This window comes from Triplophysa dalaica, chromosome 11, assembly GCF_015846415.1.
Source record: "Triplophysa dalaica isolate WHDGS20190420 chromosome 11, ASM1584641v1, whole genome shotgun sequence".
In the NCBI taxonomy this organism is placed as follows: Eukaryota; Metazoa; Chordata; class Actinopteri; order Cypriniformes; family Nemacheilidae; genus Triplophysa; species Triplophysa dalaica.
The window spans coordinates 9,635,435-9,661,228 of record NC_079552.1 but is presented as its reverse complement, the minus strand read 5'-3'; the positions used below and the strand labels follow the sequence as shown (position 1 = coordinate 9,661,228).

General features: G+C 38.9%; 2 protein-coding genes across 14 annotated transcripts in view; one reads left to right on the top strand and one right to left on the bottom strand.

The window, feature by feature from the left end:
* The window catches only part of rims1b (regulating synaptic membrane exocytosis 1b), a 57,949-nt gene extending 40,079 nt beyond the window's left edge, over positions 1–17,870 (bottom strand). For all 12 annotated transcript variants that reach the window (XM_056761331.1, XM_056761340.1, XM_056761341.1 and 9 more), the window contains exons 1-2: positions 17,542–17,870; positions 15,717–15,791 (exon numbers count right to left, since the gene is read on the bottom strand). In XM_056761331.1, coding sequence (XP_056617309.1) covers positions 15,717–15,791; positions 17,542–17,708 — 242 coding nt within the window. In that variant the 5' untranslated portion in view covers positions 17,709–17,870. The remainder of the gene's footprint in view (positions 1–15,716; positions 15,792–17,541) is intronic.
* A 1,102-nt stretch (positions 17,871–18,972) lies between these two features.
* On the top strand, positions 18,973–25,067 carry asrgl1 (asparaginase and isoaspartyl peptidase 1). Of its 2 annotated transcripts, XM_056760041.1 has the most exons (7): positions 18,973–19,058; positions 19,594–19,782; positions 19,879–20,021; positions 20,152–20,306; positions 22,489–22,610; positions 23,229–23,339; positions 24,362–25,067. In XM_056760041.1, exons 2-7 carry the CDS (start codon positions 19,596–19,598, stop codon positions 24,568–24,570), a joined length of 927 nt encoding a protein of 308 aa, XP_056616019.1. In that variant the 5' UTR covers positions 18,973–19,058; positions 19,594–19,595; the 3' UTR covers positions 24,571–25,067. The 2 variants fall into 2 exon arrangements, with proteins under 2 accessions (XP_056616019.1, XP_056616018.1); XM_056760040.1 differs by lacking the exon at positions 18,973–19,058 and having other exon boundaries at positions 19,587–19,782.
* Positions 25,068–25,794: the final 727 nt, after the last annotated feature.

Below are 25,794 nucleotides of genomic sequence, written 5' to 3'. Positions count from 1 at the left end.
TCCTAACCCAGGTCTCCCTCCCCCTGTGCACCCTACTGCTATCCTGCTCCTCAACATCATCACCAGCAAACATTTCCAATGTGTCAAAAGATAAAAAAACTGTTTTATTTTGATTCTTAGGAAATTTAGGACATAGAATGTATTCAGAGTGGATGATAGGCCCTACACAAGTAAAATCATTGTTAATGCCACAAAAGTAAAGGACCATATAATTTATATGAATTAGAAAAAATAGGTCTTACAAGAATTCAGTATGAAATGTTTTTATGAAATGAGTTTTTATTGAAATCTCAGATTTTTTTGTTGGTATATTGGCAGATCTCAGGATATAACCCATTCCATGTTAGCTTGAGAAACATATCTCAGAAGATGCTAAACTTCTCAAAGGTGCTGTGTGTAATTTTTTGGAGGATCTATTGACATAAATGCAATATAGTATCCATAACTATGTCTTCAGAGGTGTATAAAGACCTTACATAATGAAGTGTTATGTTTGTATTACCTTAAAACAAGCTATATATTGCGGGTCCCCTTGCCTTGAATTCGCTATGTTGTTTCTACAGAAGCTCTAAATGGAAAAACTGCTCTACAGAGCGCGTGTCGTAAATATGCTATCTCCTTCGGCAGTGAATCCAAAACGTAATAAAATCTTTGTCCTCCTGTGAGATCTTACGAAGTGCTTGGAGTGAGCCGTTGGTTGCAATTCACAACCTCCACCACCATACAGTATGCCGCTAAATCTCCACATTGCTCTTTTAAATGATTCCCTTTCTGTCGTTCTCTCGACGTTGTGTTGAACCGACAGAATGGGGTTTGAACTTGAGAACCTATCTGTTACAAGCAGAGCGAAACGAGGGCCGTGAGGGAACGGCGCAAGGCCGGTATGGCAAGTGATAATGAGTCAGCTGCGCGTTGCATCGGTCTTGCATCTCTCACGGAGGAGCTCCGGAAGCATAAAAAGAGGAGCGACAGCAGTGAAGGACAAGAGAGAACCATGTGGACGTGAGCACGATCACTCAGGCAAGAGCCCCAGCCATTAGGCGACTGTACGCCTACAAGTGGCGCCTCTTCATGCAGGGAAGGCCCACAGAATTGTGCGACCGCCCCCAGTGTCGTGTTTCTTGGCGCGTACATGTCAAACTAGTTCCGTCGTCCTTTCTTCCCTCGATGGTGGGGCAGCTAGAGGATACGTCGATGTCCCCCAGGTGGAACGTGCCATCTCGGTGCACCGCAACCGGGGAGGAAGACCCCACCCGTGTTGTGTCCAGTGCGCACTGCGCCTCTACTTGGACCGCACACAGAGCTTCAGGAGCTCAGATCAGCTAATTGTCTATTTTGGAAGTCAGCAGAAGGGGAGGGCTGTCTCAGAACAGAGAGTAGAGCACTGGATTGTGGATGCCGTCACGAAGGCGTACCGATCTCAAGATCGCCGTGCCCACTATGAGTGAGAGCTCACTCGACCCGGGGTATAGCTTACTCGTAGACAATGGCTCAGGGCGCCTCTCTGGCAGACATCTGCAGAGCTGCGGGTTGGGCTATGCCTGCGAAAGCACCTTCCCCCCTTCCATAGGTTGGTCAGTGTGCTATTTAGCCTCCCTTCTTCTCCCACAAGGTGAAGAACAGGCATCCCATTCATCACTAAGCAAGCACCCCCTGCGGGCGGGCTGGGCATATCAGCCCTACCCCTTAGGCCGGGTACCTTCTGAGTTATAGAGTCATATAGATCTAACCGGACCTAGTGCTTCCGGACGTTGTAACTCCCCCCAGTCGGGCAGTTCCATCTGATGTATCCTCATGATTGGTTCCCACCTTGGTAACCCATGACCTTCCCTAGTTCTTCCACCTTGCGGTTAACTACTTCATATTTTTCCATGAGCTCTTCCCTGACATTGAGACCATGCAGGGGTCCCCCCATATCCGGGGGCGGAGTCCGGTATGCAAATTTAATTTGCCAATTTCATTGGCCTTTTCTAAGCTAGTTAAAGTTGATAGGTTCTCAAGGACGAACCCCATCTGTCGATTCGACACAACGTCTCGTTCCCTCCATCAGGGAATTGAGGTTACATCTGTAACCAAGACGTTACATACGTAACCAAGACGTTTTCCTTACAAACTGTGAGACAGCTAAAACACTGCGTGCTGTCAACATGCTAATTAAAGCACGGCAACAAAACACAAAACTTCAGTTAACAAACTTCTAAAATACAGAGCAGCAATCTTTGAGCAGAAACTGAGACATACATTGAGCTTGGCATTATAAAGGAACATATGAACGTGCTTTATATTCTGAGCAGGAAATCTTATTCAGGAAAGCAGCCCAGCCTCACCATAATTTAGACAGCACATAAGAACAAAGACTCATGAGTGAAGCACAAGGTTATACGAAAGTGAACCACAGCTTTACTTTACTTAAACAAACCCTTCTTCCCCGTCACAAATCATTTACTTTTCTCTCTCTCTCTCCCATTCTCCCTCGCTCTCACTTGTCCAGGAATAGAAGTAAACCTTTTGTGAAATGCAAATCAGGCACGGAGTCTGCAAGAAACGGCAAGCAATTCACACAGGACTCAGGATTAGCATAGAACTTGTTGTAATTAAGGCATGTGGAAGCTCTAATTAAGACGGTAGAGGAGATGCATCATGGAACAAATTTTATAGGGTTTTCCCAAAATGATGACACCGGGGCTGCGTCCCAATATACTTTCACTATATGTATTGAATGTATAATAAGGAACTTCTTGACCGTCAGGCAGAAACCTTGCATTTCCAAAACAGCTACTTTCAGAAAATGGAAAATTTAGTTTTGTTATAATTGAAATTGTGAAATAATATATAAAATATAAAAATAATTGTACAAATATTTTTTAATAATTCAATACACATTGTCAAAATTGAAGGGTGACCAATGAAGGCACAGACATAAAGCGTGAGCAATTGTAAATAAAATTATATAAATAAAAAAATCTTAATGTGGTCAACATGTGGTTTTTGGTACATTGTTGCTAATCAATGATGTTTAACAGGAAATGCTCAAAGTAAATTGAAAAATACAGAATGCACAGAATCTTACTCTGTTACTTAAAGTGACAGTTTTCCCAAAAATGGAAATTATTTTATCATTTTGTCCTTTCAAACCTGTATGACTTTCTTTCTTCTGCAGAACACAAAAGAAGATATTTTGAAGAACGTTGGTAACCAGACCACACTGGCGCCCATTGAATTCCATTGTATTGACACAACACTGCTGTGACATTTCTCAGAACATCTTCCTTTGTGTTCCACAGAAGTAAGAGTCATATACAGGTTTTGAATGACATGAGGGTAAATAAATGATGACCGTTTTTTTTATTTTGGGGTGAAATATCCCTTTGAACCTCACTTATATTTAACTAAAGCTAAATTTAGCCCCATAAATGAATGCAGCACTTTAGGTCAATGCATTTATAGTCCTCTTATGATATGGCAGCTACACATGTTTTGCATTTAACAGCTGCTGGTAAACTCCATGTTTTAAAAGGCTTTGGCTCATAAATCGAGCTGTGGGTAAATTCCCCTTCTCAAAAGGGCAAAAAGTGAGAGTGTCCCCGCACCTTGAGATCAATGTTTGAAAAGGAGCGGAAATACATCAATGATCACCGTGTGAAAGAGCCAGGAACGCAGTGAGAAAATCACTCCCTTCCAATTTATAAATTAAGCCCACCTTCCAGACATTGGCAGCTTTGCGCATGATTGATTTCTGCAGGCAGACGCCTTCAAATAAATGGGGTTTAAATGAACTGAATTATTTGGGGTTATGTTTTAGCGGTGCTTACTTCCTTACGGAAAGCAGTGCGAGTAACTGATTTGGAAATTGTAATGCTGGGCCCAGCGAGGGGTTGACAAGGGAGCAATCATTCGGGAGAGCTGACAAAAACAAATGTTACCCCTTGTCTTAAGAATGCCTTGAGGCTCTATTTTAAAAAGATTGTCAAACTCTCTAAAAGTTTTTAATACTGTAGATTGTTTTTAATCAGTAATGTCATAACACTTGTATTGCATGTTTCAATCACAATTAAATACTATTTTACAGTGTTTGAAGAATTTGACAAAATTACAGCTGGAGTGGAAATGAGTCATGACACACAATTAAAATTTTCATGATATATTTTTCTTCACATTTCACACATCATATTTAAACTCACACTTTCTTCTTACAGACTCTGTTATATAAATTAGTTTCTTGTATCATTTATTAGAATATTGCTTTAAATATTATAATTTACGTTTTTAGGTTGTCCTCAGAAATACAATTTATATCATCACCATCATGTGGTGTATCACTTGTATATGACTCTCTCTTCTGTGAAACACAAAGATATTTTGAGAATGGTTGTGTTTATACAATTGAAGTCAATGGCTCCCTGTGTTGTTTTGGTACCAGCATTCTTTCAAAAGTCTTCTTTTGTGTTTTGCAGAAGAAATTCATACAGGTTTGAAATGACATGAAGGTGAATAAATAATAAACACATTTTGTATTAACATTGTTTGGAGCGAGATTGTGAGTGACAGACTCACTTCAAACAAGTCATTTCATCCAATTATTTTATTGTATCACTTCCCACTCACAGTTTCTGTATCATACTGCTAAAATATCCGGTTCTGACCATTCTCCAGATAACAGCATGGATGCCCAAGGTCCGGCCTCAAAATGTCTGTTGGCTCTGGCTTTTCAGACTGGGCTCCAGTACAGTTTGCCAACGCATTATTTCTAATCACCAAGGTACTGAAGCTGTGGAGGGGGGTTGCTATCCTGTCTGAGTGACACCATATGGCATCAGCAACAGTTCCACAGTTGAGCCCTGCCTCTACCGGAACTTTCCCTCTGTGGAGTGTGTTGACAGTATACTGCCCCCTGCTAACCCTGCAGACCAGCCATGTGGCAAGGCTATGGTGCAGTTTCCCTCCCACATTCACCCTGTCAATAGTTTCTATAGCATTGTGTCTCTATTAACTCTATTTTTAATTTTCTATTTTTAATATAAAAAATATATAGCCTGTAAGTCGCCATGGATAAAAGCAGGGGTGGCGTATGGCAGAGTATAGTTGACATACCCTATTCAGACAAAACAGTTGAAACAGAGTGTGCATATTGATGCTCATTAAAGATAATTTAAAATATTAGACAACTGTATATTTTTAGCATTGCCGTCAGAAGCATGTATATTTTAAACTGTAAAAACAAAACTAAGTCACCATAAGCTTCAATGGTGTAGATTGGTAAGAACCATAACTAGTCATTTTTGACACTATTGCGTTGCAGGTTCGAATCTACCTTTAGCTTGTCTACATTTTCACATCACATATTAGATCCTACTGGCATTTATTTATTTTAAAAAGAAGAAACTTAAAAAAAAGCCTAACAGGTGTTTAATAATAAGGTGTTGTAAGGTAAAGGGTAAGGTAAATTGGCAATTATTATTTTTTATTTTAACAGTCACATAACGATCTCATCTGCCCAAGCCAGATGTATAAATATTGCAAGATTAATAATATTTGTTACATTATCTGTGAATAATTAAAAAATCTAGGCTACTCTATGCCAGGCTTGCAGTTTATTGCACTAAATATTTGCGCGTCTTTTGGATTAACATTACCTGTGTTTTTGTTTGGATGAACTTGTCAAAGATTTTGCATTGTTTCAACCGCGCCCCTGCTTATGCAATAAACTGCACTGCGACAAGGTAGGACATGTTTTATATTTAATCCTGTTTGCTGTTAATTTCATGTTTGGCCTATATTTTAGACTAGTACCCGATTAACGTTGTCGTTGGTGGTTTTTAACGAAAACGTCTGGCTGTGGGTTTGAAGTGATTGTCACACACAGTATAAAAGGGCTGTTGGTTTAGTATATATTTTGGTGGAGTAGCGATTTTGGTACAGAAATTAGAGCATTTTAATAGCACATTTGAATAATATGAGGGTAGGGTGTTTTATCTGTAAGTCTTTTTGCATGTTCATGCATTCATTCAGTTTCGTGGATTCTTGTACACGTTTTGTTGAGATATGATGTGGTATAATTGAATGTTCCGTTACTTTGGAATGTCGTTGTTGGATGGCCAGAGGAAATTTTGCAATACCATAAATTTTGGTGAAACGCCACCACTGGATAAAAGCATCTGCCAAATAAGTAGGCTATATGTAACTAAAAACAGCTTTTTCAACTAAGACACCTTTTATATCCCAGGGGTTAATTATTATCAAAAGTTGACTTTTATGCACAGATTTTTTTGTGCGTGTTATAAAATGTTCACATTCAAATCTTGTTAGCCAATTATTTTTGCTACTAAAATGTATTTTAATGTATATGTTTTGGTTTTTTTTTACCCTTGTCTGAGACTAATATTTTAACTTAAGTCATAAAATAATAAAACACTTTTTTTTAAAGTATGATCACGTCAACAAATAACGAAACTTTTTGTGTGTGTATGTGTCTGAAAAGGATTTACATCAGTATTTACTCAAATTGTGATCATTTCTATTACAACTAACATTTTTCCTCAATGAAGTTTGAAAATAAAAATGAAAAAATATTTTTTCATTTAGTGCTATTACCAGTTAAGCTGTAATTATGTATATTTATTGAAAAGGGTATAAATAATATTTGCTTGTTTAAGAAACACATAAAATACTTTTGAAACATAAGATATATTTGAAAACAATCACTGCACGATAAAGATGTCTGCAATATCATTACAAAAATGTTCAAAGGTCATTGTCTTCACAAAACAAAAATGCATAATTTTAAATAACAATAAAAATGAAAATCGCAGGATTTGACCGGGTACTCCTCTTTGACAATCTTGGTGCATGAATTAAAAGTTTATTTCCTAAATATTCCAAAGAGCCAAAATTGCCTGTAGTTAAAGAAACCTCACTGGCATTAAAAAGCAAAGCAAGTTTTTTTTAGCATTATTAAGTATGCGCTCTTCACATGACCACTAGAGATGATAGCACAGAATACAGAGGTCACATGACCAATATGATGAGCACGCAGAGGAGTGTTGTGCATGTCATGTGACTAGCCGCTGCCTCCCAGAGGACAGGTGGAGAGAAGCAAGTGTACAGTGGTGTCCTCATTATGCCAAACTGGATATGCAGCAGAGAGTCAGGGGGGAGATGCTAGTTCCTCCCTAAACTCAGAGAGGGCCTCTCTTAAAGATACAGTAACACCAATGTCCAGTAAATCAGACCCAGCTAACTCCAGGGGTCTTTGGGGAAAAAATGTGGGGACATCCAAAGATGCTATAGAAACAAACTGCTGTGATTTGATGTAAATTAAAGGATATATGAGTCCATATGACTCATATTCCACATTGCAAATCATATACCATTTCTGGGAGAAAAACAGAGTGAAATCTGAGGGTGCATAGTGTTTATTGCTGAACTAACCATTTAAGTCTACAGTTCCATAAAAACGGAATAATGTGCCATTATGCAGCATTGTGTAAAGAAACACCGTATAGGCTGTAAGAGGATTCAGTCCAAAACATTTTTGTTTGTTTCTTTAAAAATAGACTAACTTCATTCCAGGATGCTTTCATTCCAAGAACAACAGACCTTCTCATCCACAGCTGAGCTGGGTGGAGGAGTTGCACAGTGCCAGGACAATAACATTTCCCAGAACCCCCTTGGTGACGGCAGCAACTCTGCGCTGATTAGACAGCGGCCCTTTAATAATGAATGGAGCCAAGCTTCAAATCCATGAGTGAGAGAGGTAGAGAGAGAAAAGGTGAGCAGAAAGAATAAAGATATGAAAGTATTAGAAAAAGGGTTACAGCAATGCAAGAAAGAACATATGAACATTGTACTAGTCAAGGAGGGTACAACAACGTGAATAGAAATGGGATTTTTTATTAAATATTTAATTAAATATTATTACATTTATTAAATGAACAAATTAAAAAATTTGGATATTGCTTTTAGAAAAACACAGAGAGAGTGTGTCTAAAGTTTACCGAGAAATCTCCTCAAGTGCCCACTCCGCTCTGTCAATAATCCAACTGATAACTTGTTTCCATTGCTTTGACCGGCTACTGTTTCACTTAACAAACCTCATGAAAACACTTAATAAACCTGTCGGCTTTTAATACCCCTCGGCAAAATAAGAGACCCATAATTAATTAGAATGTACATGAGATGATGATGTCTATTTTTATCCTGCTGTGAATTACCCATTTACAAATAGATTTGAGTGGGAGGGAGGGGTGTGAGATGGAGGGATGCACAGGGGGGAGAGAAAGAGAGAGAGGTGGGAGGAAACAGATGGAGAATATGTGCAGTGGTGGTATAAGTGGAGTGGTGAATGCTGGGCTCTCCTGGTAAAGGTGTCCATATGGCCTAGCTGTGCATCTACAGGACCAACGCTGTCCAGCAGGGGCTCGTGATTAAACACACAACAGGCTATGGCATGCCATGATGCTAAACACACATATACATACACACAAAAACATGCTGTGCAAATACACACAAACACACATGAAGCACTGCGTCACAGGGATTGCAGGCTACAAACAGTTGGAGTGGAATCCGGTGCCAGTGCACATAACACAGATACTTATGCAGCATATACAAATTGCATGTTTAAAGACTCACAATTTATTGTGTCCTTTCACGCACCAAGATAAACTACACACTTATTATAAACTTGATTCTCTTCTCCCGCTTGATTTTTGCTGTAGTCTATTATTGTGTTGCTCTTTTGTAGTATATTACATGCATCAATCATAACATATTGCAACGCATTATGTCATTTGCATCCATGCCACAATTTTTCAGATTTCCAATTGCTTTATTACAGAACACAACTGGCCCTTGAAACGAAAAGTTTATGTAGGCCTTCCTGATGGGCTCGAAGTCGGTAGAGATGTCAAATAACGTTTGAACACACCACCACCATATCCCTAAGGTTCTAATAAAGATACATTTCAAATACAGAAATCCTAAGCAAACAGACAAAAAAGATGTGGATCTAAATAAAGACTCATGAGCTTCGGAGTGTTCCCTGGGCACTTGGCGCCACGGTTACCAGCCCCTAAGAACAACCCACTTCCCAGAGCTTTCCTTCTTGAGTCTGGTTGTCACCCAAGCAATCCCATGAGTCCTAGCTCTAACGCTGCGGAGCAGGAAGAGGACATTACAAAGAAGAGAGTCTGTGAGCGGGCAGGAGGAGCCTTCGGGCCTCGCTAATGACATTTTCTCCTGCTAGTGCTTGAGAGACACAGGAAGGAAGATATGAGAGGGACGTCATGGATGTTCCACTGCTGGATGCTCTGACAATCAAACGCAGATGCAAAGACAAATGCATTCTAAAATTTAAGAGAATTAGCTACTGTAAATCTGCAAGCGATGTATATATTTATTATATATGCAATACAATACATATTATATATACATATAAATATCTATGTTACGTTTCACTTGTGTATTATGTATTGTTTGGCTCCTCTGTTTCTTCTTTGTCTCTGCTGTTTTGATTAACCTATCCAGTTCATAGGTTCCGTCCTTCGGTTTCCTGATGTTTCTTCTCTCTCACGGTCACGTGGTTGGCTAATCAGGAGGGTTCCACCTGCATAAAAGCATCTGGTTTCCGCTGAATGGCGTCAGTCTGCCCTCTTCTTAGCCTGCGGGCGGCTGTCCATGTGGCAATCCGTGTCAGTTCATGACTTTCATTTATGTTGACTTTTGTAATAAGTTTACTCGCTTCTTCTCTCATTGTTCGGATGAGTTTGAGTACCATGAGTACTCTCGAATGTGGTCCTTTGATATTAAATCCTTTTGTGAAGCGTCTGGGAAAAGGAATTAGTTTACTTTGTACTAATTTAGTTTTCCCTCTGTTAGAGTTAAGGTTAGAAGTGACTGGCACATTTGTATTTTTGTTATTTATTAGTGTAGTTTACGTTGGGCAACGTATTCACTGTGGTTTTCGGTTTAGTTTCTACATTTTGCTGTCATGGTTAGATTAGTTGGGGATTATTAGATATCGGGGATTTGCTTTTGATTGTTTCTTTTCTTTATGACGTCACTAATTTGTTCCTTTTCCCTTATGTTGTCCTTCGTCTAATTAAATGTTGATTATAGTTTGGAATAAATACTTAAAAGTATTATTTATGTTTTGGCGTTTCTCTTTTTCCATCTAAATGTTTCGGAGACATCCCTAGTTACAACAGACACGTAACATTGATGGTGTCAGCGGTGGGATTTGAACCCTGTATAATATATGTACTGTCTATAATATGTATAATATAGAATTTTTCTATTAACATTAAGCTTCTTAATGTCGGCATTCCATTAGGGCATGCAGTTCTGTCTTGTTTTGTTGCTTCATCTTTTTAAGACACTTTAAATGATCATGAGTCATGACAATTCCACTCAGTCTTATTTAACACATTTAAAAGGATAGACAATCCCTAAACAAGGTCTGTGTGTATCACTTTAATGTTTCCTCCTACACCCTTGGTCCCTCTAAGTGTACAGGGCAGTAGAGCACGAGTAATGTGTGAAGGCTGGAATGGACACTCTTCAATAGCAGAGCAGCTTAGACCGCCTGCAAATCTATGACAGAATCCACTCTCAGATGGGGTCGTCCCATGAGGCCGAGCGAAAATAAGCAAAGAGAAAAAAAATGGAAAAACCACCATATGCCTATCCACACGCATGGCAGCCATGTCATTAAGACAAAACACGTCTATAAATAGGCAAACAGAGAGATGAAAATCACAAGACATAATGGTGATCATAAAAGCCTCTGAAAGTTAATGGCCGTAGGACAAAATATCAGATCACCTCACACACCAATGACATTACTGTCAAATCAGGCCACGCTGTATTTGCTTGTGCTGATCTCCATAAATGGATGCATATACACATCTTCTCTGTGGGCGATTCAAAAAATCCTTGGTGCAAAATGAACACTGAGCCATAGCTTTTTGTCCAGCTCAGGAGTAAAACTGATGATGCCTGATGAAAGTGACACGCTGGTTTGGAAAAAAAAACAGAAGAGTGACTACAGAAGATCCCGAGAAACACATTTCTCTATGGGAATGCAATGTATCTGAAGCTCCAGGTGTTGAGGCCACACTTCACTGCGTGACTGTCTGTCTGACTGACTAGCTAAGTGAAGAGTTAGCTAATTAAAACCATACAACCGACAGAAAAAGACGACAGTTATGACATACTGAAGGCTGATGGCTCTCCAAAAAAGCTTATGAGATTCAATACATTTTTTAAAATAATGTACACTACAGTAATTATTTAGAGACACAAATCCAAATTAGTTAAAGGGACAGATCACCCAAAAATGTAAATTCTGTCATCTTCTGCTCACCCTCAAATTGTTCCAAATCTGTAATACATTCTGTGTTCATCAGAACAAACTTGAGGGTGAGTACAAATTTACATTTTTGCAAGGATGCTCGTACCCAAACAGTTCTTTGCCACCATTGACTACCATAGTAGGAAAATGTCTTTGTAAATTTGTTCCATTCAACACAAAAGACGATATTTTAAAGAATATAGGAAAGCAAACAATTCTGGTGCAATTTTGACTACCATCATCATTTTTCCTACTATGGCCAGTAGTGCCCCAAAACTGTTTGTTTATAGGCATTCATCCAAGTATCTTTCTCTGTGTTCTTCAGAACAAAGAAATGTATACAGATTTGTGTAGCAGCTCGAGGGTGAGTTATAGATGACAGAATTTCTTGTTTTTGGTTAACTGTCCCTTTAAGATCAAAGGTAAACAACACCCAGAATTCTCAAGCAACTGTACTGCTTGGATGCCTACTATGAAAATAGTTTAAAATAATCATTATATACAGCTACTTTGTTACAGATATTTCTTAGTACTTTTACTATTTGTTGCTTGTCAAACTTAAAATATAAAAGGAAAACAGATCAGATACCAGCAAAATGTATAAAAAAATAAAAACTATAATAATATACTTCTAAATAATAATAATTACTATACTTAACATTTCTAGTTATTACTGTTCCTTTAAACTCGTTCAGCTCCTTCGCTCCCGAGATCATGAATCAGTATATCGTGTACACGGGTCCAGGCACTGGTAAGGACCCTGGCTCCCTTCTCATTGGGATACCGACACAATTAAAATAAAATTAACTTACTTTCCTGTAAAGTGACTGCTTAAGCACGTTGTGATACTTCACAGCTGGTATTAATCAACAACAGGCAAAACCAAAATCTCTCTGACTTTATTTTTTGAATACTGGTTGAAGCACATATAAGAAAGACTTTCATTATTCTTTTACATATCAGTGCAAAAGATTGGTCGATTATTAAATTGAACTGTTGTGTTGTCTGCCGTTCTAGCAGCGTTTGTTTATACATAACATAAAATAGGCATCAAAAGTTGTATCGTGTTTCATGAAGTTAATTCATTTGGCTCCTGGGATTTCGTTCCGGTAAGGGAACATACGGAGCATTGATGCTCCCTGGTTTTAGCAGTGTGTTGTGGGAATTTTTAGGGAACGATCGTTTCAGTGCACTACAGGATTTTGCGAATGAGACAGCCCTTAATATGGCTGACTCCCTGGTCAGTGCCCTGACTACTGAACAAGGGAGCTGATTGAGACACGGGATGTATGTTCCCCAGCTCGAATTAAAATTTCACTGAACTTGAATTGCTATGCATTCTGGGATTGTACTGTTGGATCCGACTCCAAATTAGCTCTTACCAGCTCACTTTTAATACTTTTTGGTCACCATTTGACAAATTACCAAGAGAAAAGTGGAGGTGTTGGGCATTGTAAATGTCCCAGCATGCCTGCACATGGTACGAATTTACTTATCCTCAGAAGAAATTCCCACAGGAGGGTTGGCGGTAATGAGCCTGAAATGCTGTTGATCTGAAAATCACCAACTAAAATCCACTGTGTGGCTTCCTTAAGACAGATGCACAAAACAATGACTCATAATGCTGATTTTGACACCTCCAGTTGGATAAGTTGTGCAAGTCTCACCCAACTATTGCCATGTTAAGCGCTAGTATGTAAGGAAAGGTATTGCTGGTATCATATAACGCAACACAGATATAAACGGCATGATGCAATGAAGACATACACATTAAAAGCTTACATGTAAATTCAAGTTTTAGACCTAACCAACTAAGACTGCATCAGTGACAAGTTCCAAGACATTTTCTTTACCGCTTGGTTCTGTTTCTATTGCATCCCTCTGGGTACCCTATGTACACATCTCAAAACGTATACGCATACCCATGTTCAGTGTGGACAGATAAATGACTTTGACTGGAACCTGTTGTATCACACCTGGTCAGGACATAATGTTAGTTACAAAAGAGTGCCCACAGTCCCTGTGCCATGTTATGGGAAAATCCTGCTGCCCTGTGTGTGTGTGTGTGTGTGTGTGTGTGTGTGTGTGTAAACAGCTCCCAACATCCTCCCAAGCAATGCGATGACAGATGCTCGCTGTAATTCCCTTTACTTCACTGTGTGATTCTGTATTAAAAGGTCTTACTTCCCTAGCAGAGCCATTATCCACCAAAACACTTAAAACAGCCTGCGGTTCAACCCGGGTCGCTGATATCACGGCTCAAGGATGGTTATATTATTGCAGTGCATGGTGAGGGGTCCCTGTCGGCTTGAGTGCATATTTTTGTGAGTTGACAAGGAAATGTGTGTGTGTCCTAACACAGCTAACCAACTGGAGGAACAGATGGACTCCCCACTCCCCTTGTTGTGAAGAAACACAGCGTTCACACACACACCTCAGAAGAGCATGCATCTCTATATGTGAGACTCTATGTGTGAGCCTGTTCATACATTTAATTAAAATGTCCAAACAACATTTGTTTCAATGCACTCATTATCTAATACACTGTACTTAAGATGGGGTGCTCAGTATTTATTCATGGTATCTTCATTCATCCCATATAAGGCCTCGGTTAATTTCTTTTCCAATGTCCTTCTTGCTCTGTTTCTACCTCAGATAATCTCAGATTGAGTTTTTGTGGAAGCAGTAGGAACCTAAATAATGAGTAAAAATTTGAAATGTATGGAAATTAGATAGGTCTTAAAGGGATAGTTCACTCCAAAAAAAGATTTTTTGTTTCAGTATTACTCACCCTCACCAAACCTGCATGACTTTCTTCTGCAGAACACAAAAAATGATATTTTGAGGAACGGTTGTAACCAAACAACACTGGTACCCATTGACTTCCATTGTATTGACACAAACTCACAGAGACATTTCTCAAAATATCTCCTTTGGTCAACCACAAAGGAAAAGGTCATAAGCGGGTTTGAATAAGATGAGGGTACTTTATTTTTGCGCCAACACAATTTACACTTAACCTATATCATTCCTTCTAAGCAGCTCAGATTGAGTAGCCTATGTCATATACGTCGCACAACAATTCAAACCCACAACCACTCCAGCATCTGTACGCAGAAAAACACGCTTTGCAAATGCGGTCGGCCAGTGACTGAACAAGTGAGAGAGGAAGTAAGTGCAAGATTGAGCATTAGGAGCATGACTTTAGCACACACCAACCCATGAGCTCACCCTCATCCTTCTGAGATCTGCTGGTAAAGCAAATGGATTTGGAAAGCTTGCTCTCCGGTGGGTGCTAATGTATGGACTAGGGCGCTATTAAAAGGCACTGCTGTGTGATATGCCTTTGATTATTTATTTATCTATTATTACATTCTTCTTATTATAAGGGATTTTGTCAGTCCGTCTGTTTAAGCCAGAAGCACAGGCTGGAGGAGGAGTGGGACTCAAGAGAACGTTACAATAAGAGCAACTATTTCTTTGATCTTTTGAAGAATAGACTCACTCAGTATATTAAATCCCGTCCTCGATCGTCAACAACCTTTCTAGGCCTGAAGTCTGGCAGGTGATCAAGTAAATTTAAGCAGGACAACTCGTATGTTTGCCTTGTGGTACAACAGTAATCCAAATCGTTCCTTCTCCATTTATATAATTAAACACAAGTGCTTTTACCCTCAGAATTGATTGGGACAAGAAATTTCTGATGACATCACAAATGACCACAACACATCCAGGGATTCCACGGAGAACAGATGTGCTTTGGCCAACTTGCCCCCTAATCCTAAAACCCTTCAGATCCACTGACCCCTCCAGACACCAAAGAGTGAGAGATATTCTCAAGCTCTTTATACTGTACGCATGCATAAATATGTCAGTCAGCAGCACTTTATAGCGGCAGTACCAGTTAGCAATATTTGTTCATTGAGGAAAAAAATAATGTGGCTGTTTTAGTTCATAACACAGTTACACAACAGGGTAGCTACAGCTGGCAGCATACACGACACAACGATGCTCACCACCCTCATTTTCAAACAAGTCTATCCATCTTGATTCATGACAAACCCAACAGCATAGAGCACCTGAGGTAAAGCGTGACCTTTCTCTCTTTCAATATCATTTGTAACTCCTTAATTTTGAAGCAAATTTTCAAGATCACAGTCTTACAGTACCATTTAAAACAGCCTGAGCATAACATAGGATAACTAATACACAGAGATGTGCTGAAGAAACCCATAAACAACCTATTACATACATAAAGAGACATAAGACTGAGGAATACAAGCACCAGCTTTATGATGTTCATCAATTATTTACATTCGACCACAAGGGAGTTTTTAACTTCTGCAGGTAAACTTGAGTCTTTTACCTGATGTCATTCTGCTGAGGCGGTTTCTTGTTCCCGACCAAATTTACAGTTTTTGCTTGTATGGGCATCTCCTCTCTGCAAAACAAGCAAAAGACCCAATTTAGACAGCGATTCTTTCTGAAATAAAGCGTCACTTATTTACCTCTTATATTAGCGCCATATGTTAGATCATTTTATTGATCGTAAAAACAAGTTCAGAACATAAAAGTCAAATGTTTCAGCTTTCCAATGATGCAAAGTTTATGATAGTTGATTGAATAATAATGTAAAACAAATGTAATAAAATTGCAGACACAATAAAAACTCTTTACCATGGACCCTGTACAAGGGATAACTTCTATCTTGTTATCACAACAAAACTAGCACACCCATCATTATATATTAGACATTGTGTCGTCTGACCTCTAGCTTTAACTGCAGGACAGAGGTTCTGTTAGAGAGCAAATGTTCACCAAAGCGAAGAACAAACAAAAGTGAGAGGTTCTCCTCGCCTGTTTTTGTCCCGCATTGAGAATTATTTTGTGGTGACCTGATTATGGCCTTTAAGAAACACACAATAATATCTTCAGTGATCATTTGGTCAATCCTATCTCTGAACATACTTAATGTAAATACGTAAACACCAAGACTAAAATAGAAATTAAATAAATGCACTCTTATTCATATGAGCACTATGGGAAAACAAGTGGTTAAGTTATTGATTGTAGATGCTGAGTGAACCAATTTAAGCACTTAAATCTGATTTCAAATCTCAAGGTGGATCATAACTAATGTAATCTGAGCAATGATGTCATTTAATGGCAGGTGGACAGGATGCCCAGAACCAATCTTCACACTAAAGATCAAGAAACGGCATTGATAAACCACAGCTGGACAATAAAATAAACTCCGTTTGCTACGAAAACCCTGATCGTTTAAAAGATCATGAAGAGGAAACCCAGTCGAATCGGCGTGGAGCGTAAAGTCGACGGTGTAATAAACGATCATGATGGATTTAGGGCGGAAAGACAAATGGGAGAGAGAAAACATCATCTCCAAGAGTGATGCTTTTACACAAGCTTCAGTGGGTGACGTTAACACTACTATCGGTGAGACTTTCATAGAACGGGTTAAGGATGCTGACGGTAACGATGACGATAGAGGCATGGAAATATTGTCGTGACCAGGCGAGAATCCCGACGTATAGGCCTACCGTGAGCGTAAGCTACACAGCATTCAACAACCTATTTTAAAAGCACGAGCAGTCGAATAAACTAAAACGTGTCAACACGTGGCGTGACAAAACGTCTTTCTTAACGTGACTGCTAAATAAAACTAAAGCCTTGCGAAGCAAGTTCATTCTGTAGCAATCGTAGGATGCTGGTTAGTTCTCGCGTGTCGACACGCCCCTCTCTCGCTTTAACAGCGTTACACCTGTGACCAGTCACCTGGCCATGTAGGCTTTCTCTCCACGCAGAAATGAGCAGGACTTTACGGCTTATTATAGTTTTATATCCCAGAAGTCTAACGGTCGAACGTACATCTTTGATCTACAGTAGACAGCGGTGTTCATCCGTGACAGTACCACGATCTTCATAAGGAGAGAAATGGGACTTACCGTACAGATAGAAATGCTATAGGCTACATACCCAAACTTACACAGCCACCCACACACACATGCATGGGCTCAGGTGCAAGTGTACAACCTGATGGCTTTATTAGTATGGTTGTCAAATAAATGCACCTACGAAAACAAGCACTACCTGTTTTCCTACAGTCTTCATTAAGACACACGGCTAGCCTACCCAGGATGGAATGAGTATCCCAATAAAGCATGATGCCTTACTTTAACATGGCCTCATCCTTCGCCTCTTCCTCCTTTTGCCGGGCCATCACAGCCATGATAATTTCCCTCTCCTCCTCGGTAAGGTGACTGAGGTCCGGGAACTCGGAAATTGAGCTTTTCTTGGTGGGTGGGCGAGGGCCGCCGCGGGGCCCCACCGAGGCGGACATATTTTACCCCTGCTTGGCGGCTCGTATGATCGGTACACAATCCCAGCTATGTAAACCGCTATTCAGGACATAGTCCGATGGCTTATCTGCGGTTCTCGCAAGCGTGGCGAACCTTTCATCGTTGCGGGCACCCACGGCTGTGCTTCTCTTCCTATACGGCTTTTTCTCCTCTCTGTCTCCCCCCCACCCCCCGCCCGCCCGCCCGCCTGCCTCTCCCCTCCAGTTCCAGTTAAGGGTAGTCCATATCTGATCCGAAGGATATTTAAATCGACGAGGGTCCTGCCTTTGTTCTCCGCGAGAGATGAAGCTGCCTCGGAGCTTGGACTGTTGGCGGGATGATGGGAGCAAAAGGCGGAGTCCGTGCGGCGCTGTGTTTTCCGAGTCCGCGGTGCTGATGCTGCCGGTGTAAGGGAGAAGGAATAGTCAATGGGACCGCAGCCCCTCAAGCGCGCGCACGCCTCCTCTAGACGGAGACGCGCACTCCCATTTGAGAATGGGGGCTTGGTTCACGGGCACAGAGCATCCTATTTTCTCTCTCCAATCACTCTCTCCAAAGCTGGTGACGCGCGTACCATACCTGCAGCCGACTCTTTTAGATTCCAAAGCCCGTGGATGAGGGCAGTATATTTAAACTAGGTTACAAGAATAGTGTTAATTCATGACATTGTTAATCATGTGAAAGGAAATGTTGTTCAAACTAGTTTGATTGAGGAATGATCATAAAACTTGAAATTAAACTTGTAGAAACTTGCTACAAAACGTGGCATTCTACTTGAATTGACATAAATATCCCAACAAGGCAAGAAATAAATCAGGCGCTTAAACACAGCAAACTGTGATTTTAGCATCAATTTACATGATACGTCAAACAAAGATGCATTTGTAATATAAGATGGGAAATGTTAGCATCTCGTCAAATCTGTTTCATGAGAAAAGTGAACTAAAAATATCTTGTCGTTGACTACATTTAAAATAACATATAATCTGTGTTCACATATAAAATGACGTTAATTATTGTATACATCGGTTCTTTCATTAGGCCTACTTCCAGCCCAATATATTCTAGTGGCAACAACCACATCATCCGTCGGACGAGAGGACTTTTATTATGGTTTGCGGTTGAAATTACGTATATGGGTCCATGACGATAGGCTTGTTCGACTTGAAGATCAAACAGGCGGATGACATCAAAGTACCGCGAGAGCGTTTCGAAACCAAACTTTTTATATTTTTTCGAATCGCTCTCGCGGTACTTTGATGTCATCAAGTCTCGTCCTCGAGTTACAACAACACATAACGACATGCTACATTGCGCTTTATTTGTTGATGTGATATTCTATCATTAATCCGGTAAGGACATTTTTGTTGAATAATACATTTCCATTTTAAAGCACACGCATCTTTGGACGTGATATTATAAAGTGTATTATAAACCTTCCACGAAATATTTAATTTTACATTTGAACAGTTACGTATGATTTTGCACCGGTTTGTTTCATGATTTGTTGTCAGTTCAGCTGTGACTGCATTTAAACGTTCAGATTGTAAATGAAGTTGAGTGTGTTTAATATTTAGCAGTAGCACCTGTTTCACATCAAGGATACAAACAACTATACGACACATTTTTACAGAACCGATCCTGTGGATAGCACATAGATTACACTTCAGAAGATCATTTTTATCCCGCATCATCAATTCATTTATTAGATTATAACTCCACATTAAACAAATCTCTTCACGCAAGACGGTCAGTTTGACGTGAAGATGTCAAGTCAACCATAAAAGACTTATACTGAAAGGATTGTACTGAATGCTTCAACTAACTTCACCACACTGTCTAAATGTTATCCTTGAATTGTTTCTCAACGCTGAATTGACATGTCAGATATGCTGCCAGTCATAGTAGTGCATGGAGGCGCTGGTCATGTTCCTAAGGACAGGACTCATGTCTCCTGTGTCGGGGTGAGGGATGCAGTTAGAGCTGGGTATGCCATTCTCCAGGCGGGTGGTAGTGCCATGGATGCTGTGGTAGAAACTGTGACCCTGCTAGAGAATAACCCAGCATATAATGCAGGTACACTTTTATTATATTTAATATAATATTTAGTTATAAAACGTAAAGTTAGAATTCAATACATGCAACCCGTCATTCTATGTTTATACAACACAGGTCGAGGGTCAGCCCTAAATGTGAAGGGAGATGTGGAGATGGATGCACTTGTGATGGATGGGAGAACTCTAGCCAGTGGTTCTGTGTCAGCAGTCAGGAGGGTGGCTAACCCAGTACAACTGGCCAGGCTTGTCATGGAGAAGGTATCATTGTAATAAGAATCAATACTTATGACTAATTATGACTTCTCAAATGCAAAACAGTTACGCTTGTAAGATCAAAAATCGGTTGGGACAAATACTTGATCTGATTACGTCTGTCTTTTCTCTGGAGACCAATCACTTGTGCCTGACAGCTGAAGGAGCCTCTAAGTTTGCTAGAGCCATGGGTGTACCGGAAGTGCCTGAAGAGTCACTCATCACAGACTATGCCAGAATGCGCTGGAAGAAGAACCTGCAGCCCGATGCCAACCCTGTGGAATGCCAAATGTAAAGCTTTTATGTAATGAAAACTTTTAACAAAGTGCTGCAGATATTGTTGTGAGAAATTACTAAAGTTAATACTAATACATTATGTATGAAGACCAGGGCTTGACATTAAGCATTGCAATGTGGTTGTCCTTCGGAAAGGTAAATTTGTTATTCACTTGTCCGAGTGCAAAAATGACTTGTCCAAAGATTTAAACAAATATATTTCATTTGAACTATAGTATAATATAATTATTTCAGATTTAGATCGGTCAAGTTTGCTTCTAAGCATTTTAACTAGTGTCCGGTTTGACCACCTGAATATGGTTATAGGCCTACTCTCCGTGACTGCTATAAAACAAAGGCAAGCAGTAATTATTATTAGTGTTGGGGCTGTAATTTAGTTTTTTTTTTGCACATAGCACTGTTGCTAGAGAGGTTTAAGATTTGGTAGCACAGGCAGAATTGTGCAAGTGTAGTTCATTATGAATAGGCAGATAACTGACAAAAGACACTAATATTACATACAAATGGATACATTAGGGCTTTGTCATTTTTAGATTATCTAAATGTTTTAATATAAATTCTGTGCTTTTCCATTTTTACTATACAATATTGGTATTTTTGTCCACATAAATTACTGTAGTATACTATAGTATTTACTATAGTAAACTGCAGTCAAATTCTTACTAAATTGTTTTTGAACTTCAATAGCAAATACTATACTTCAAAAGTAAATACTATACTATACTACAGTAATTTTTTGTGGACAAATATACCACTATTGTATAGTAAAAGGGAAAAACACAGAACTTATATTAAAACATTTAGATAATCTAAAAATGACCTATCCCTAATGTATCCATCTGTATTTAACATTAGTGTCTTTTGTCAGCTATCTGCCTATTCATAATGAACTACACTTGCACAAGTCTGCCTGTGCTAGCAAATTTTAAACTCTGTAGCAACAGTGCTATGTGCAAAAAAAAATTACAGCCCCAACACTAATAATAATTACTGCTTGCCTTTGTTTTATAGCAGTCACGGAGAGTAGGCCTATAACCATATTCAGGTGGTCAAACCGGACACTAGTTAAAATGCTTAGAAGCAAACTTAAATCTAAACCGATCTAAATCTGAAATAATTATATTATATTATAATTAAAATTAAATATATTTGTTTAAATCTTTGGACAAGTCATTTTTGCACTCGGACAAGTGAATGAAAAATTGATGAAGATGACAAATCAATTTAACAGGACTTTTATTTTGATGGGTCTTCTAGAAGATGCTTGTTTGCGGTCAGATAGCTTCACTCAAAAAGTAAAACGAACGTAAAATAAACTCTCAGAACAACTCTGAGTCTGGAGATGAAGTTCATGTGTTCATATCCTCATACAGTGTAGACGCAGATAAATCCTCGACCATCACTTGTGTTGTATGGTAAACTGTGCACATAATTCACTCAGTCATGCAGAACAGCCAGATGCCAACATATATGTCGCACTGTTTTTTTATCAAATTACTTGTCCGGTCGGGCAAGTAAAATTCTCTCTCACTTGCCCATACAAAACATTCACTTTTCCCGGACAAGAATTAATGTTGAGCCCTGAATGAAGACAACTGTGTTAGAAATGTAAAATTATGTCATTATTTACACACCCTCTGTCATTTCAAACCTGTATGACTTTCTTCTGCGGAACACAAAAGAAGATATTTTGAAGAATGTTGGTAACAGAAAACAGTTGGTCCCCATTGACTTGCACTGGTTTTGTGTCACTGAAATAGAAGTCAGTAGGGACCAACGGTTTCCAGCATTTTTCTAAATATCTTCTTTTGTGTTTTAAAGTGGAAAGAAAATCCCTCTAGTTTAAAATGAGGACAGGGTGAGTAAATGATGACAGAATTTTCATTTTGAAAATGAACTATTCCATTAACTTCAACATAGAATATTCAACCATGAAAATGTCATGGATGAAAAGAATACGCTAAATTACAAATGTTCCTGTAACAAAGTTTGTGTGTTTGCACTACAAGCTGCTTAGGATAAAGCGTCTGTCAAATACAAAAACATAAACTAAATGAAAATTCCAAAATTAATTTACTCACCCTCATGTTTTTGCATTGTAGTAGAGCCCGTAATGTTATTTAATTACATTTGTTAGAATTACGTTTGTGAATTTGTTTGCATCTGTTTCTTTCAGGGGCAAGATGGGAACCGTAGGTGCAGTGGCCGTGGACAAAGAGGGAAATACTGCCTGTGCCACATCCACTGGTGGAATGTTAAATCAAATGGAAGGTCGTGTAGGAGACACACCGTGTGTTGGTAAGTTCGTAATTCTTTGTAGTGTGTCTGAAGGGTCTTTTATTTTACTAATACACTTCAGAAGTTGATTCAGATTTTGAACTTTGACCTTTGGACAAGAAAGAATGTGTGTAATGTTCAGCTGCTCATGAGACCTTGTTGCCTGCTGAGTTAATATTCAAACCACAGATCTAATCCACAGTTCGGCACTCAACTGCATCACTCTCCACATACACATTCTCTCGGGACACACTTTAACCTGTGGGAATCACATACACAAAGTAGTTAATGATAAAAATAGAACAGGGAGAACAGAGTTTGCTGTTATTAAGTCACAAAAAAGCTACTTATAGGACCTAGTGTAAACCATTGATGTTACTCAATTTAATAAATATATTAAAGTGTTGAACTCAAGTATGGATGTATTAAGTTCAGTATATAAAAGCTTTATTTTTTGCTGTTGGAACATAATAGTAATATAATTAGAGCTGCTTTATTCTTGTACACACATCACTTTTTGCTTCCAACAGGTGCAGGTTTTATCTGTAACAACAGGTATGTTGCTGATAAAATTCTGCAGTGTGTACGTGTATAGGAAAGATGTCACTCAGGGTCTGTTTCTATGCTTCTGTTTCTCAGGGTGTGGGGGTTATGCAGATAACCTGATTGGGGCTGTCTCACCCACAGGCCATGGGGAGGCCATCATGAAGGTCACGCTGTCTAGACTCATTCTCTTCCACATGGAGCAAGGCATGTTACAAGAACATTAAGTCTGTTCGCCCTAACCCTACAACCACTTAGTTCTCTTCTTTTTATAACTTGGCAAGTTAGAGTAGCTCATTGGCCAAGTCATGTGTCACAGAAAGGGTAGCAATCAACTGTATTAAAAATGGGCTTGGAGGACATCCGGATTGTGAGCATGAGACTATTGATAATTGGAAAGACGCTTTTAAATTGAAGTTAATATGTAATCTAACTGGTCCACTTAAAAGTTTGCTTATCAATAATATGTCATCATAAAATATCATGAGCACAAGCTTTGCTTAGTGTCCTGATCACATTTTAGTTTGTAGTGTTTTTTTGGGGGGGCGAAATGAGTTGTTGTAAGACAATGATTGCGCGGCTGCACTTTAGTCTGTGAATAAATAGCTTAAATTACTGCAGCTACACATTAACTGGAGATCGAGGACCTCATTAAAACGCTTGACCTCAAGTCTGGTTTAGGTGAACATTTGCTACCCTCATGGGTCTAACTAAAACAAGTTGGGTCAGACTAACACAATGCATTATGTAAAACATAGTGCTCATAACCTGTCTCTGCTGTTTGAACATTTTGTGCCCAGAAATGTTCTTTTGAGGAGGCAAAGAACATTTCTATGTAACTGAAAAAATAACTTCGCTTCTCTTTAACCCTGGTGTCATGGTAGCCAGTATGTGATATCCATTGGTTTTGTTTCTTTTCTGTGTGGGCTTTGTCTTTGTCTTGAGTGTGTGGAAAGGCAACGTTTGTTGTGCTGAAGCAGCAGATGTAAGTGTATGTTGATATAGGAACGGTGTTGATAAGGTTTAGTGTGCCTCACCTGTGATTAAGTATATACAATCCACAGCTCTTGAATCATCAACTTCCTTATTATGCAATTCCTGTAATTTGATTATCTGGAATGTTAACAGAAAAGTTCTGTATTATCATGTATTATGTTTTATGCAATTTGCCAACAATTGTTTTACACACACCTGTTTGGTTGGATTAAGTGTTTTTTTCTGTTCTCTAGGTAAAAGTCCACAGGAAGCAAGTGACCTGGCCCTTGCGTATATGAAGGAGCGGGTGAATGGTCTGGGCGGGGTGGTAGTGGTAGATCCGAAAGGGACCTGGGCAGCTCGCTTCAGCAGTTTACAGATGGCATGGGCAGCTGCTCAGCAGGACCAACTCCATTATGGATTGTACCATGGGGAGGACTTCATTGAGCCTATATGTGTATAAGAACAGAAGAATACACAATGAACAAATGCTCAAACACTCCATAATAACGCAATGTTTTTCTACAATCAATATGGAATACACTATTAAATATGCAAACAAGCAAATCTGTATTGGCATATGCCTTATTGTGAGTTTTTGAGGAGCAGATTTTAAGGAATTAAGTGCAATGTTAAAAACGTAAAATATAGGCGAATTAGACACTCCTTAGTTGTAGCATTGCTTGTTCTCCATTAGATGGCGGTAAATTATATTACAATAATTTGTAAGGTACAGTCAGTGGGATTGTTCTTTAATCACGAAATTTATTTTAAAACTGTTTTGTAATATTTGCTTGCCAGACCTGAACTGAATTGTTTTCATAGCTGATTTAAAGAACAGAAATCATGAATCATTCTTGAAGTGGTGCAGCGTATCATTTCCATTTTTATCCTAAAAGAGAACGGTGTTTGTTGACTTCTTATGTTATTGTGTTGATTAAATTAATAATTTTGATATCAGGACACGTTTCATAATTATCTATTTTATTGGAACCGTGTCAGAAGAAACTTTGTAACTCGTAACACTTTTAAGAGTTGTAACATCATCACACATTTTAAAACGATTACAATCAATCAATAATACCTCAAGAAATATCTGTTAGGAACTTTTCAAATTTGCAGATATTTTTTGTTGTATATCTATTTTACGTTGACAGCCCAGATATTGATAACATTAATGTTGTGTTGTCATGGAAATGCCCTGACCGTCATGACAGTTTAAGTACACAAGCTCCTGCTTATTGTGTCAACACATTAGCCAGCTTGCAAGTTCCAACTGTATTATCTTTATAATGATCTACATACTAAAACCCGTTTTTTCTGCCCTTGGCGGTCAGTTTGTGTTCAAAATATTTAGCATGATGGGAGCATGCAATACAGCATCAACATTTGACCTCTCAAAGACACGTCAGAAATATTTTAATAAAACTATATTTATCATGGTTTGACTTTTTTTATACGGATAGTCATTTATAAAAAGAGCAAACTACAAACAGAATAATTTCTAGAAAGATTTAAGAAAATGCAGGTGTGTGCAGAATTATGAATGTATGAAATTCTGAAATAACCTAGGCATATATCCACACAATTAATTAGAAATAAAGCTCGAAACTTAATCATGTCTACATTAAACTTTTTTAACAACCTAAAATGTAGGAAAATTTAAAAGCTCAGCGGTCAAAGGGTC